This window comes from Leptodactylus fuscus, chromosome 4 (assembly GCF_031893055.1).
Source record: "Leptodactylus fuscus isolate aLepFus1 chromosome 4, aLepFus1.hap2, whole genome shotgun sequence".
In the NCBI taxonomy this organism is placed as follows: domain Eukaryota; kingdom Metazoa; phylum Chordata; class Amphibia; order Anura; family Leptodactylidae; genus Leptodactylus; species Leptodactylus fuscus.
This window is the reverse complement of record NC_134268.1, coordinates 68,562,708-68,577,750: the sequence shown is the minus strand read 5'-3', so window position 1 is coordinate 68,577,750 and position 15,043 is coordinate 68,562,708. Positions and strand designations below refer to the sequence as shown.

The 15,043-nt window shown below is 39.4% G+C and overlaps 1 protein-coding gene across 1 annotated transcript in view; it reads right to left on the bottom strand.

Moving 5' to 3' along the window:
• Positions 1-15,043, bottom strand: part of SLC35D4 (solute carrier family 35 member D4) — a 74,028-nt gene that overhangs the window by 56,533 nt on the left and 2,452 nt on the right. The window contains exons 3-7 of the mRNA XM_075270622.1: positions 12,284-12,361; positions 6,350-6,431; positions 5,573-5,650; positions 4,606-4,631; positions 737-788 (exon numbers count right to left, since the gene is read on the bottom strand). Of these exons, the coding sequence (XP_075126723.1) occupies positions 737-788; positions 4,606-4,631; positions 5,573-5,650; positions 6,350-6,431; positions 12,284-12,361 (316 nt within the window). The remainder of the gene's footprint in view (positions 1-736; positions 789-4,605; positions 4,632-5,572; positions 5,651-6,349; positions 6,432-12,283; positions 12,362-15,043) is intronic.

The window sequence follows — 15,043 nt, the reverse complement described above, 5'->3', positions numbered from 1 at the left end:
ATACATTTCCCTGCAAAACTATACCTTGTTCAGCACCACCTGCTCAATATCATACTGCCCACAGATAGGACTGTATGACAGGTTACCTTTAATTCCAGTTAACAGAAGTAACAAACATGGAGGTAAAGACTCATTTACACATTTTAGATATTGATAACTATACCTCCAAGCAATAACAACAGTAAGCGGCCGAAGGGCCCAATATGGGTAACAACAAATATCGATCGACCATAAATAAAAATCAATGTGAAGTTGTGTAATGGAAAGCTCTGTGTTACAAAGTTTCCCATTTAAAACACAGATTTTCCTTTAGATATGTTGGGGGCGAATATCTATAGAATATAAAACATACCTTACTTCGTAATATTATCTATTACACTTAGTCTTATTTCAGTGCTGTTTCTAGAATGTGTGAATCTTCAAAGAAGCCACGCTCCTCTCAAATCTCAGCTTTTGTCTTGTGCTGAAGTCAAACAGACTGCTAGGGTTGTGATTCAAGATTTTTCACTTATAATATGTAAACTGCACATGCTTACTATTGGAAAGAAATATTTGACTTATATATACATACTTACTGGACCAATATATTATGACAGCAGAAAAACCCTGTGCGTACGGAGACACAGAGGAGCTACAAAAGCTAAAAATGGAGGTACCATGTGAGCCTGTACAAGAATCCATCCATAAAAACCATTAACAACTGAGAGAAGTAAAAATAAAAAGATAGTAACATTACCTGCTGGTCATGAACTGGAAGATATGCGGCTGAGATGAGCAACAGAGTGACACTGGAGTATTAACAGAAGAAAAAATAAAATATATTTATATATTTACATTACATAAGAAAGTTATTACTTTGTAAAAAGATAAAACATTGGAATAAAAAAAGTCAGATAAAACAATCCTATAATTCTTCAACATATAATCCATACTGTATGAAACACATGTAAAAGCTGGTCAAACTCTGTCTAATGCCAGAAAACATTCATAAGATGCCACCTGGCACTATCTCATGTATCAATGGCAAGTCCTATCGAATATCATATAAACGGAGGTATACAGTTGGCCTATACGGCATTAGAACAGTCAGGCAACTAAGAGGCCTCCTTTAAGAGACAAACCTTACATTTACGGCAGTAAAAAAAAACATAACAAAACCCAAACAAAATCCAAAAGATTGGCTCATATTTACTAATAAGACAGTGAAAATACTCCAGAATTATCACACTGGCTGATGCTATTTTAAAAAGGACCTTTCACTTTGTCATAGATGTGCAGCTAGAAAGCCGACAAAGCGCTCAATTCACCTATATCTCTCCACCATCAGAAGGGCGGGTCCTTTAGTTCAGCCTCATGGCTCGGCTGAAAGGAACGCCCCTCCCAACAGATCAAGTCTATGGAAGAGTACTGTGTAAGTGTTGCTCACAGCCCAGCGATGATGCTTGAGCTGTAAGGCCCGCCCTTCTGACAGTGGAGAGATATCGGTGCTGAAGATAACGGTACCAATATCTCCAGCACCTGGGATCATACTGCACATGCATGAAATTAACACTGATTCCTCAGGAACAGTAGGGGCTAGAGAAAAAAATCCAACTGCACCCAAATCAGTGGAGTGGCGACTATTGTAGAATACAAAGAAATGTAGTTGGTGGAGGTGGTGAAAGGACCTCTTTAAGCCACACTCCATTTACTGTGATGTCGTGTTCATTTGTCTAACAGCTACTCCCAGCTGCAACTTTCTGGTTGGGAAGACCTGCACAATCCGTCAAGTCATTATTTGCAGACTTTTTTGGGTAAAAATTATTTGGTAGTGGTGGATAGAGGATTTTTATATTTTCCAGTGGTGCCCTAAATCTGAAAAGGATTGGAAACACTCGTCTCTTAAACTACATACGCCACATTTTGGTGAATATTATGACAGTCTAGCTGGAATCACAGTAGTAAATCTGCCCCATTGTACATTGCATTGTTTTTCTCCTATGTACGTGATACTTTGTGTAGTACAGAACTGTACACAAAAGCTGTTCTAGACAATGTGTAACCTGATATAATGCAAGAGTGGACAGTGCCTTAGGCATAAAGACTGACGCATTTTCTGTATTTCATGTAGCCCTTTTTTTTAATGTTCACTGGACTCTTCAAGCACTTAGGCAGATATTATTTCCTTAGAGGGACATTCCTTTACTAACTAACAGGAAACTCAGTTTGCAGAAGAGAAAATTGTTGGATGAAACATACCAAATGTGAATAGAAGCAGAAATCTGACTTCACATACACAAATGTTGGTGTTATTAGCAATTGATGTATACTCTGGTAACAAACCTACATATTACATTTAGTAGCTTTTAGAAGGAACACTTTATTGAAAACCTATACTTAGACTCTTATTTGTCTAATAAATCTTGCACAGATTATTGCTCCATCCTCAGCTACATTTTATGTCCTGTAAGCAGTTTTTTTGTTTTTCCAAGACAAATGGCTTTATTCCAAGAAACACATGCTTTTTCATTACAGCGGTTTAATTTGTCACCACAGAAAAGCTGTAACACTTAACAAATTACGTTCTATAAAAAAAAAAAAAAATAGAATTAAAAATCTAAATTAAAGTACCGTAATTCCCTCTTGAAATTATACTACACTACTAAATTCTAAGTAGTTCCCTATTCAGTATTCTCTTGGTTGGAGCAAAGATTGATTAGAAAGTTTGAGATCTCTCATGCTAAAGGACCTGGTCATCATGTAATACTTGATACTTCTATATAAAAAAAAAAAAAAAAAAAAAAAAAAATTGGAATTGTTCAAAGCAGAAAACCCCGTTAAAGTTCTTTATTTTCTTAAAAGGAGGACAATGTTATACATGCACTGCTCCTTTATGCTTTCCATGATAGGTATTATATGGCTATACACATAGGACTCTCCATATTTTGGGTAAATCTAATTAATGTACCGTATATACTCGAGTATAAGTCGACCCGAATATAAGCCGACCCCCCTAATTTTACCACAAAAAAACGGGGAAAACTTATTGACTCGAGTATAAGCCGAGGGGGGAAAATGCATGACATTCTGTTTGTGCTCATGTTAATCCTAACAGGCTTTGGGCCTGTATGATAATGTCCCAGACGTCACGTGGGATATTACTATATAGGCCCAAAGCCTGTGCTAGCAGTACCATATAGGCCCAAAGCCTGTCCTAGTAGTAATAGCCTGTTACTGCTAGCACAGGCTTTGGGCCTGTATGTCAACAGGCTGTTACTGCTACCATAAGGCTTTCACAGATGTCTGTGGGCGGCCACTGGAGAAGCGTTGCTGCCGATAGGTGGGTGGTGAGGCAGCGCTGTCTCCAGGGCCACCTTAAAATGTTTCCAAGGCAGAGAAGACGCTCTGGAAACATCTTGGGGTGGCCTTGGAGACAGCACTGCCTAACCACTCACCTATCGGCAGCAGCACTGCTCCAGCGGCCTCCCACAGATGTCTTGCACAGGGATGTCTTCTTTAAATTACCGTATTGACTCGAGTATAAACCGAGGCGCACTTTTCAGCACAAAAACTGTGCTGAAAAACTCGACTTATACACGTATAACGTATACACGGTAATACCAATAATTGTATAATATAGTTAAAAATAAGCATTGAACTTTGAAGCCCGAGTCAGTAACTTTCTGACTCTACAGCCTATTTCACTGAACATTAATAGAAACAGCATGTTACTTGATACCTACAAAGGTTTTGTTTCCTTTTATAAAGACTAATACTGCAAGATGTCAGACAAGGATCTGTAGGAAGTCAGATTATCATATCCACTTTATTTAAAGCATAACAAAACTGTAAACCATTTTAAAACTTAGAAACTTGCTTCTGGTGTCATATGAAAGACGTGATTCTCTATGGTTCTATCTGTTTTATTTCCAGAGATATCAGCAGTTACTTACATGCAGCCGCAGCTGTCCCTATGCTGACTGTGTTTTAACTGATGATATCTCTGCAAATACAGATCAAACTGTATTCTCTTCTTTCATATGACACCTGAAGCATGTACCTACATTATATAACTGTTCAAAGTGCCCGCTCCCCTTATTTTCCTTACTTTTAAAAGGTCCTGTTTAATCATATATACCCAAATGTTGATAAGGACAAGGACACTATTGGCATTTTTGTCCTGTTTAATCAGACAGATTTCTGAGATTTTCTAATTCTGACCCTCTATTGTATATCAGATGGGCACTGGAAGCGGATCCGTGTAGTTGATCAGTCCAGGGACCGCGTTTTGGCCCCTACCACTCAGGTGTTTGTGGCCTATTTTGAAGATAGGCCATTAAAAAAAAAAATTAAAAAAAAAATTAAGCCCAGGCAACCCTTTTAAGATATACCATTAACTTTAGACTGGCAGGGACTCCTGCAGATCAGCAGTTTCCTAGTGCAAACAGCTCCTGGCATTATTTACATACCAAGCACTGTGCTGCTCACCTACTGTACTTTTAGTAGAGGAGATTATAGGTGCTGCCATCTACTAAAACAACGAAGCCAGGCGGTGACAGATCCTCTTTAAGCAACTGTAGAAACTACTAAGTGATACACTAAAAACAAATGCTGTCTGAAACTCACCTGCACAGTCGAGTGTAAGAACTTTGCTGCAAAATTTAAACAAAAAAATCATGTCAAAAAGAAAAAAAAAAAAATATATGTACATTTTTAGATTGCTGTAAGGTTTTGAGCAAAACAAAATGGGAATTTTTAACCATTTCACAAAAAGTCCACATTACATCTGTAATACTTTGGGTTATCCAGAATTAGAAACTATAGTGGTTTTCTTTCAGAAAGAGCTTTAGACAGTGACAGCCTGTGTGTCGGTGACGTGATCATGCTACAGTTCAGTCCTATTTATTTGAATAGGACTAAGTTGCAGTATAACCATCTAATGAAAGAACATGGTATCACTTTCTGAGAAAAGGAAGTGGAGGTCTACAAGAATCAGCCATGCTTCTTAAAACTGCATAACCCCTTTAACCCCATTGTCACTTCTAAGAATGTTCTCTGAAGGATCATGAAAATCAAAGGTGTTAATCTACTGCTGGGCTGTTCCATCTTTGGCCACAGATGGCAAATGGGTGGAGCTTAGCTAAAGAGGCAGGGCTAAGTTTGTAAGGCAAAACGCCTCTAAGCAGCACATCACCCCTACTAAATAGCAGAGGTCTAAACTGGCCATAAACCAAATTAGGTTTAATACTAAAATAAAATATGCAAGCCTTTATCCTTAGGAGAATATAACTGGAAGTATCAGGATATATATATATATATATATATATATATATATATATATACATATATATTATATACAGATAGATAGATAGATAGATAGATAGATAGATAGATAGATAGATAGATAGAATCTGGCATTTTATTATTTCACGATAATGGAAGAGAACTGTAGACTCTTATACTACACAATATATACTGGACTACTATATCATGCATCTGCTAGCCAAGAAAATAAAGGGTTAAAACAACTTACCCAAGCAAAAAAAAATAAAAAAATAAAACAGAAAATAAAACAGAAACAAGGACATCTCACCTCTCTACAGAAAATTCTTTGGACTACATAGGTCACAAATTCGGAAGCATTATGCAACGTCAAGAATACAGGAATCGACTACAAAGAAAAGGAAAATAAATAAAAGTTTATTTCAATGAAGGGGTTTTCTGGGACATAGTGGGGGTCTGATATCCCGCACACCCACCGATCAGAAGACACTGCAATGTTTGGCTGCTGCCTCTTCATTGCTTACCAAGCATAGTGCAGTATATTGTATGGCAGCTGCGCCTGGTGTTGTAACTCTTCCCCATTCACACAATGCAATGCTCCCCTTCGAAAAGTTTAGTAGTAGGGGTGCCACCTGTTCAACCCCCAGCAACCCCATACTAATAACTTATTGTGGGGCTAGGTCATCAATATTTAAGAGAGAGTGGCTATGAACCATTGATGACCTATCCAAAATCAGGACAGTGAATGTTTGACACCCGAATGGACAACTGTTCATAGTGACTGATACACAGAGAAAGGAACAGGAAGCAGACAGCTATGTTCTCTGTATGGCGGCCAGACTAGGTCACTTGAAAGAGATCTAAACTACACTACAGCGGCTACAGTCCTTGCACAGGAAATGGAGTTGTCGGCTTCTTGCTCCATTCTCCATGTATCAGCTATGAGTGGAGGTTCTGGGTGTCGATCCCTCACTGATCTGATATCAAGGACCTATGCTTAGAATAGGTCATGAATTATTTTAACCTCAAATCCTTTTAAATTCTGTAACCAAGATGGAAGAACAGGACATCAAGCAATGTTACATACCAGCCTTGAGAGAGCTCTGGAACCTGCATAAATAATGCCCACAAAGAATGCTGCTGCTGGAAGCCATGACACAATTTCAGCCCTGCAAAACAGTTAAGAACAGGTCATGATGAAGAGGGTATTACATGCAATGTACATATCCCCGGCTTTCACAAACGTCACAGGGTCACAATGGTAAGAGTGTTTGGACCATCACCGATATTCTGATTTAAACGATTCCATAGTTTGTTACAGCAATAGCGCCAATCCTTGGTCTCAGGAATGCGTGAATGCCTATTAGTCATTTCTCTTAATACAGATCAGTCTATTGGTCCAAATTAGATGACAGAACATAGCAATTATTAATCCAAACTCCTTTATAGTGCACTGATAATCAATGTCCTCAGTACCAATAAGCACTAACCAAGTAGGGAATAAGACATCTTCATAGGGGATGGACACAAAGTATGTCCTGTCCTGCAATACCTCCATGTCCAGCACCAGTTCAAGTAGACTCTGAAGATGAGACCTTTAATCTTAATGTGTATGTATGGATAGATTGATAGGATACAAACATTTTTGCTTTTTACCGCCATTGGGAGACTGAAGGGTCTAGATCAGCCGTGAATACTGAGGAATGGGAAGTCTTCACTTAGCGAGTGGGTAGTTTTTATCTTTGTACTTCATGGCAATACCACGGTCAGTGCACAGTCCATGTGCTGAAGCCCCTAGACTGTAGTCACAGGTATCCATTAGAATACAGTGTACAGAACTTTTGCTTGCCAGCTATGGAGTAACACCAGGCAGTAGAGAAATAAAAAAGAATGTATTTTTCTATTTAGAATCAGGCAGTGCAGTGGTTAGGAGGAGGGGAACCACAGTGAGAGATTCTCAATTCGCAGTATCTAAAAGGATGAATCATTCTTGAAAGTTCTTCATCCGTGAACAACACAGACAAGTGTAAACAGTTGTATGCAGGGTGCAACCAATTGTTGCTTTGCTTGCACATGGTTTTTAGGATTAGCATTTATCATGACTTTATAGGTAGAGCTCATTTCTCTAAACTTTATGGATGTTGGCAGCAATAGGCAATTGTCGGGTGTAGGGTAAAACACTCAACCTACAACCTGCCTGAGAACTCCATAGCTGTCTGAAAAAAAGAGAAGGATGTTGATGCAGGATGATCCCATATTACTGTGATGGATATGGTTTATGATGTCTATTTGACAGCATAAGTAAACGGTAACCAAGGCCAGAAAAACCATGTTCAATATATAAAGTCAGACTGTGCATGCACTTGACACGGAGATCCAGTTTGGGGATGTTTTACTGGTAAAATACATGTGAATCTGTTAATTAAAATCCGGCAAACTAAGTCAGAGGGTGCCATACTATTGTCACATATGCATGTTATGCCTATACCATGTGCACCACACTGCTGCAGTGGTTTCTCTACAAAGGAGGGGACCATTTCATAACTATACACATTGGGTTATTTGTAGTTTTAAATATATTTAGGATTTTGAAACATGGACCATCATAAATTACGTGCACAAAAACTGTCTCACATGCCGAACTGGAAGGTCTTACCACATAAATACAACACATGTAATACTTCAGAAATGAAGGATCATGGAGAGGGTGTGTATGAGCTACTCATGGGACTATATTGCCAATTGTGTAGGGGCCTCAAGAGTACATTTTAATGTTTTGAAGCAACAAGCAGACATTACTTTGTGTTTCGGGCTAGTACTGAACCATTTTACTATATACTTGTAGTACTGATATTATATCTCCAAGGTATAGTATCTGACATAGATAATCCAAATGTGTGTGTGTCTGTATATATATATATATATATATATATATATATATATATATATATATATAGTATAGATAGAACATTTATATTTTCTATAGAAGTGAATCTTCCAAGTTTACACCATTTTATACTTTTTCTTGTTTCTCCATGCCTATTTCTGATGCATTTGAGGAGTGTTTAGCCTGTCTTAGGCCCAGTTCACATCTGCATTTGGTATTTTGTTCGGGGCATCCGCTTGGGGACGCCCAAACGGAAGCCAGTATGCATAAATAAATAAATAAAATAAAAACAAAGCTATTACCTGTGAAACATGCAGACCCCATAGACTATAAATGGGTCCATGCCGTTTCCACACGAAACATGTGGTGAGAAAAGTCCTGAAAGTAGCGCTTTTCTCTCCCTATATTTTGCACGGAAACCACATGGACCCCGTTATAGCCTATGGGGCCCGCATGTTTTCCCAGGTCACTGCTTTTCCATGCGTATCGGTTTCCGGGGGGGGGGGGGACCCCCAAGTGGACTCCCCAAACACAGATGTGAACTAGGCCTTACATTACTGGGGATTTTTGGTGCATTTTAATAATGTGCACAATAAATTTTGGCGCAGAAAGTGACAGAAAAATGGCATAAACCCCATTTACAGCAGCCTGTAATCTGTGTATGGTGCTGCAGCAGTCTCTGTCACAGGTCCAATGTACCATAACCAGCACCTATATTCTGCCGACAGCACACATTACACCACAAAGAATATTATGTAAAGCAGCAGACATCTGAAACTCACTGTAAGATGTTGAAAAGAAACTTTCACTGGCGAGGAATCGCTCAGACGATATACTCGCCCTCTACATTTCTGATTCAGACAGTTCTAGCTCACAGTCTACAAACAAAAATAATGTTTAAAGAATTTCGAGGAAATGTTACTTTGGCCTAGGAAAACCTCAGGCAGAATGTATTTTTCTTCAAAAGGACTACAATTGTTTTTGCAAAAACAAAGTGAAGTGTTGACATAATAGATTTTCTAGATCGCAACTTCATTAACAAATCCGTAGCCAAAGACAAAACAAAGTGTGACTGGCCACAGAGCGGTTCCTTGACTTCCCAGTGTGCATATCTGCGCACTTTATACTCGGTGACTTTCTAATATTTATTACCACATACCATTGTTCTAAAGTATGCAGTGCAAATCAATGGGATTCTCTGCCACATACTGCCCTCTGCTGGCTGCAAACAGAACACAAGCTGACAGATACCGTTTACACATAACGCTGCAGACAGTGTGTTACTTTAGTCTGTATAGATCATCTTATACTATTGAGGAGTCAGTTTATAACATCCAAAACACAACAATAATAATTCTCTCTTCATTCCAGTAGTTTTTGCTGTCTCAGCTGCATACAAACTGCCAAGTCACTTATCAGCACTTCAAGTGAGTCCTTGAAAACAAAGTACACCGCGTCTTCTGGCACATTAACAACTTCCATATGCCCAAGGATTTTCGCCCAAGTTTTTCTGTTCAGTTTTTGTATATACGAAGATACCCATGCTACTGAAAAGTTTCTGTATTTTAGGTTTTAGGATTTGCTTCCATAAGGATATTGGAGTCTTTTCTGTGAGCGGCCGTACACTTAGGGGGCTTCTGTAAGAGGAAAATCTTCTGACTACGGTTAGCGAAGAAGAACATGAGAAAGACGCACGTTGGACGTGAGAACTATTTATTGTAAGTGAACTGAAAATCATATGTATTATGTTTGCAGATACCTAGTACATAAAGGTTCACACAAGTCATTTCTGCTACTATTATTGATTCCCATTATAAAACATTAAGCGTGATAGTAATAAATATTGTAATCCCTGTCATTTACAAAACTTTATGGATTTTTTTTTAACCCCTTAACGGCAAATAATTTTTCCGTGAGGTTTTTTTTTCTTCCTTTTTAAGTTCCCTGCTTTCCAAAAGTTTCTTACCCACAGCTCCAGAGCGTACAGCATATTTAACTGCACCACTGCTAACATAGAATCACTATGGGCAGAGCATTAAGGGGTTAAAATTGTGTCACATTTTCAAAGGTTTTCGGCCATTAATAGCACAATGTGTGAAAATAAAAGTGCATTTATTATTTCACTACAGACGTGAACGTAACATATAAAATACATACGGTGTGTGAAAAAGACTGTGTTCAAACTAGTTATTAATGTCTGTTGCTGTCATAGGACATTAATGGTAGCAGAGTAACAGACATAGATGAAGCTCTCACCTGTGTCAGTTTCCACTGACTAATGTAAAACAACATGGCGGACACCGTCTTCCATCATGTTTGTATACTTTTGTAATGGAAGAATGAAGTCCTGAAGGTGCGAATTTCTTCCATTAGACAAAAGCTTCCGTCAATTTTGCTACATTCGGGTGCATCCAGATGGACACCCAACAGAGGCTGCTTCATTTGCATCTTTCATTCATTATCCGTTGTTCTCATCCATTGACAGATAAGAGCCACGGACCTTGAGCTCTCATATATATTATACATAAGCACACACACATCCATACAGCACTGTGCAAGTTATTGGAGGGGCATCTGTGTGAACTGTGTGCTTGACCTATCTTATCTGCTTTGGGAGACACATATTTTCTTAAGTAGACAGCACTACAGACGTTAGATTCTCTTATTCCACTTTTGAGACATAGATGGGTGATGATGCAGTGCACATTTGGCACAAGGCCCTTTTTAGTGCCAAATGTGTGACACATCCTCTATCCCACACTCGCCCCTTTCAGTTATTATGGATGGAATAGAGCAGGGACACTGCCTGACATTTATTATAGCTCATACTAGTTTTCTAATGAGAGTTAGACAGGAAGCCTACACCAGTTCCCAACTGTAAGCAGCGTGCAAATCTATGAAGAAGGTTGTGAAGAAAAACAATCCCTCCCCTTTCAATTCCCTTCCTCTCACTGTGAAGTCATCTCGCTGTTTAATAGTATCTATAGACAGGACTTCCCTAGTAATAGGGAGTGAACAGCAAATTAGCTAGAAGGGAGACACCTAGTGGCAGGAACTTTACAGAAGTTTTTCAGGCAGAAAGCAGCAACATTAGTGATAACAATGCAATACATTTTGCTCAGAATCACATGCTTTATTAAATGAGACTAAGTAGTCTAAAAAAAAAAAACTGTGTACCATAGTGTCAGGTTTCCCAAAAAAGTATTTTTCCAATTGAAAGGAAATTTGTAGCTTTGGTTATTGGTCCACATTTACTAAAGTGGGAAGTGTCTCAAAAGTGGCTCAAAACAACCCTCAACTAGAGGCATTTTAGTGCACTGTTGGGCTTCTCAGCCTCTATGTCACTTGTCTGTCTTACAGCCTGGGATCACTACATGAAATGGATGGGTGAAGGAATGAACAGTACACAAATATCATCCATGCCATCCCAAAGACACATTTATGTACACCTGACCCAGTTTGTGTGTATGTAGCTTTAGTGAGAAAGCAGCCATATAAAGATGAAGAGAGTGGCAGGGTGAGCGCTGCTCCATTTAGACTGCATTAACTGCACAGATACTTGTGTATAGGTGATATACTGTCAACTTGGCATAAGCCCATTACAGCAATATTCAATCAGTGGTAATAAAGGGATCTAGAGTTTCTCATAAGAAGTATCCAGTGTTAAGAGAACAGCTGAAAATGTATTTACCATTTCCATATGAATTTATTTTCCTACAGAGAATATTATGGCACCTAATGAGAGACTAGACTCTCTGCTTAATGTGGTTTCCCCATCTGAGAAGTTTAAGGCCTAACCACAGGAAATGGCATAAATGTCTTCTAGAAGTATAACCAACATACTCAGAAACTATATATGTAATAGACCTCGACGAGAAAGACGACACCACAACGATTGTATCTTGCGTTATGTTATACCATTTATTACTGAGAACATCAGACATACAGTTTATTACCATTTATACCGGTCATTTTACTCAACACTACAGGAAAATACACACCATTAGTATATGACAATGTGTCTGGCACTTCCTCTTCCCGTTTATTTACAAACAAGCTCAGTATAAGGACAAGGTATATGGAGAGTAAAGGCTCTGCCCATTACATTGTACACAAAGAAAGAGGTCAATTTACCTGGAACTGCAGGTAATCTCCACCCAGCCCAGCTTCCAACATACGTGAAGAAAGACGCCACCCACTAACGTCTGCCACCTACAGAAAAGGAAGGTTCAAAACCGATTAAAAAACAAAAAATAAACCCCAAAACACTAAAGCATAATTGGTCAATTTCAGAAACACTTGGCTTTGCTTAGAATCTATATGTCTCAACCATGCGAAAGGGTGTACGTGTATTGTAGTATTAGGCCTTATTCATCTGACCATGTCGTTTTTGACAGCCATTTTGTATCCATTCAGTTTTGTTTGTTTTTTTTAAATGGCTGAGTGTCCTCTAATTAATTTTGCATCAGTTAATAAAGAAAAGTTTTATTATTTTTATTTAAAATATATATAATTTAAATTTCACTGGTCTGGGTTTTTTTGTGTTTTGTTTTTATTTTAAAACCAAATCACTGATCTGGAAACTGATTTATTGATTTTTATTTTATTAACCGTTTTTTTCTGTCCAAAAGGAACCGGACAAGTGAATACACTGTCCCTTTCCTCTGTTGTGTGAATGAGGCCTTACTGAATAACTTGCGGACAGCTTTTTGGTAAATACGTATGCTCCTTTTTGAAGCAATGAGCTCCTCTCTGCACACAGGAGGTCAGACTCACAACGCAGGTCTATGGGAGTCAAATAAAGGCTCTAAGCCTGCAATGAGAGTCTGATCTTCTGCTCACACAGGAATCACTGAATGCCTCAGGAGCAGAGAGGGGGTCATTCCACATAACACTGCACAAAAACAAAAAAGTTGTCTGCAAGTTTTAATACTACATTACACACATTGTAACTATTATTAGTATTATATTTTGGATCATCACACATCCACAAGCTATGGAACTGACGTGACAAGGGATTTCTTACACATAGTAGGAATCTAGACCATTTCCAGTGAATTTAGTGGTGTGGAGGTCAGTGATCTGTGATGGCCACTTTATACACAACAGTCCAGTAACAAACAAGACGAGTCAAGAACCTTGAAGACATTTTGATACAAAAGAGGACGCAGATAAAGCCATTCTCCTCACAAACAGGTTGCAAAGCTGCAGATAAATCATTAACACACACTTGCGAACAACATACACACATTGCACTACCACACGTAATCATGTGTCAGTGAGCCCTTCAAAACAGAATCTCATTGACTTCAATGGGTTCCGTTTAACACGCGTAACAAATTGAAATCAATGGGTTAAAAAGCCTCCCATTGAATTCAATGTGTAGCGTGCATAAGATGGAACCCAATGAAGTCAATGGGATTCTGTTTTGAAGGGCTCACTGACACATGATTACGTGTCAGAATGAGCGCTGCGTTACATTGTGGGAATGGGCCCTAACAAAGATTTTTTTTTTTTTTTTTTTTTTTTTTTAAAGTGTTTGCCCAGAAAATACCTTTTGACTAAGGCCCCATGGGCTGTAAACGCATTGCAGTTCTTCCCGCAGCACTTTGAAGAGAAAGTTCACAGAGTTTTCTTCCGTGGACTTTCTCTCACCATTATATTTACGGGAAAGCCATCAGCGTTTTTGTAGATATAGTTGACACGCTGCGATTTTTTTCCGTGTCCGCGCTGCGATTTCTTCTGCAAAGTGAGGATCCCATGAATCCCATCCACTTTGCAAGTACTGTATAACACTGCGTTTTTTCCCATGCGTTTCCACCATGGGCAAATCGCGGTGTTTCTGGTCCGTGGGGCCCCGGACTCAAGCACAGCACATAACAATATAGCACTTGGGTCTTTCTTGGCAGATCACAGTGATACAGGGTTGATGAGAGGACAATTTGTAAATTAATTTAGCTGCACAATAGGCCCTTTAAAAAGAGTCTGTCACCAGAACCAAGAATATCAATATAGTCCTGCAGATGGATCACAAGTGGAAACCCTTAGGCTGGGGTCCCATGGGCTGGAAATGCCGGGATTTGCCCACAGCAGAATCTCCACAGGAAAGATTGTGGTGGTTTACAGTACTTACAAAGTGGATAAGATTCATGCGAACCCCATGCCCACTTTGCAGTTGCGGCATGTCAATTATATCTACAGAAACACCAGCGGCTTTCCCGCCGGTATAATGGTAACAGAAAGTCCGCGGAGGAGGGGCAACACAGTGGCTAGCACTGCAACCTTGCAGCGCTGTAGTCCTGGGCTCGAATCCCACCAGGAACAACATCTGCAAGGAGTTTGTATGTTCTCCCCGTGTTTGCGTGGATTTCCTCCCACTCTACAAAGGCATACTGATAGGACAAGAAAAAAAAATGCATTGTGATCCCCATATAAGGCTCATAATTTACCTTTAAAAAAAAAAAAAAGAAAAGAAAGTCCGCGGAGGAAAACTCTGAAATTTCTGTTCAAAGCGCTGCGGCAAGAAACAGGATGCGTTCCTGTCGCGGTTTTTCCCGCACCGCTTTAACGCTGCTTATCGTCCCATGGGGCCTTAGGGTATGTTCACACAACGGAATTTGCCATGAATTTTGCTTCTGAATCCACGGCAGATTCTGCCCTGAAACCACATCCCATTGTTTTCAATGGGAGGCAGAGATCGTGAAAGGATACAGGAAAAAGAAACGGCCTGTTCGATCTTGCCGCGGATTCCAAGGCTGATTCACCATGGAGCCTGCAGCTCTAGACTCCCTGCTGGTTAGGCCCATTCATCTGAGCCTAATCAGCAGTGGGAAGCCAAAACGGAAAGGCGATGCACTGCATCAGCTCCTGCTCCCAGCCGACCGCAGGAAAATA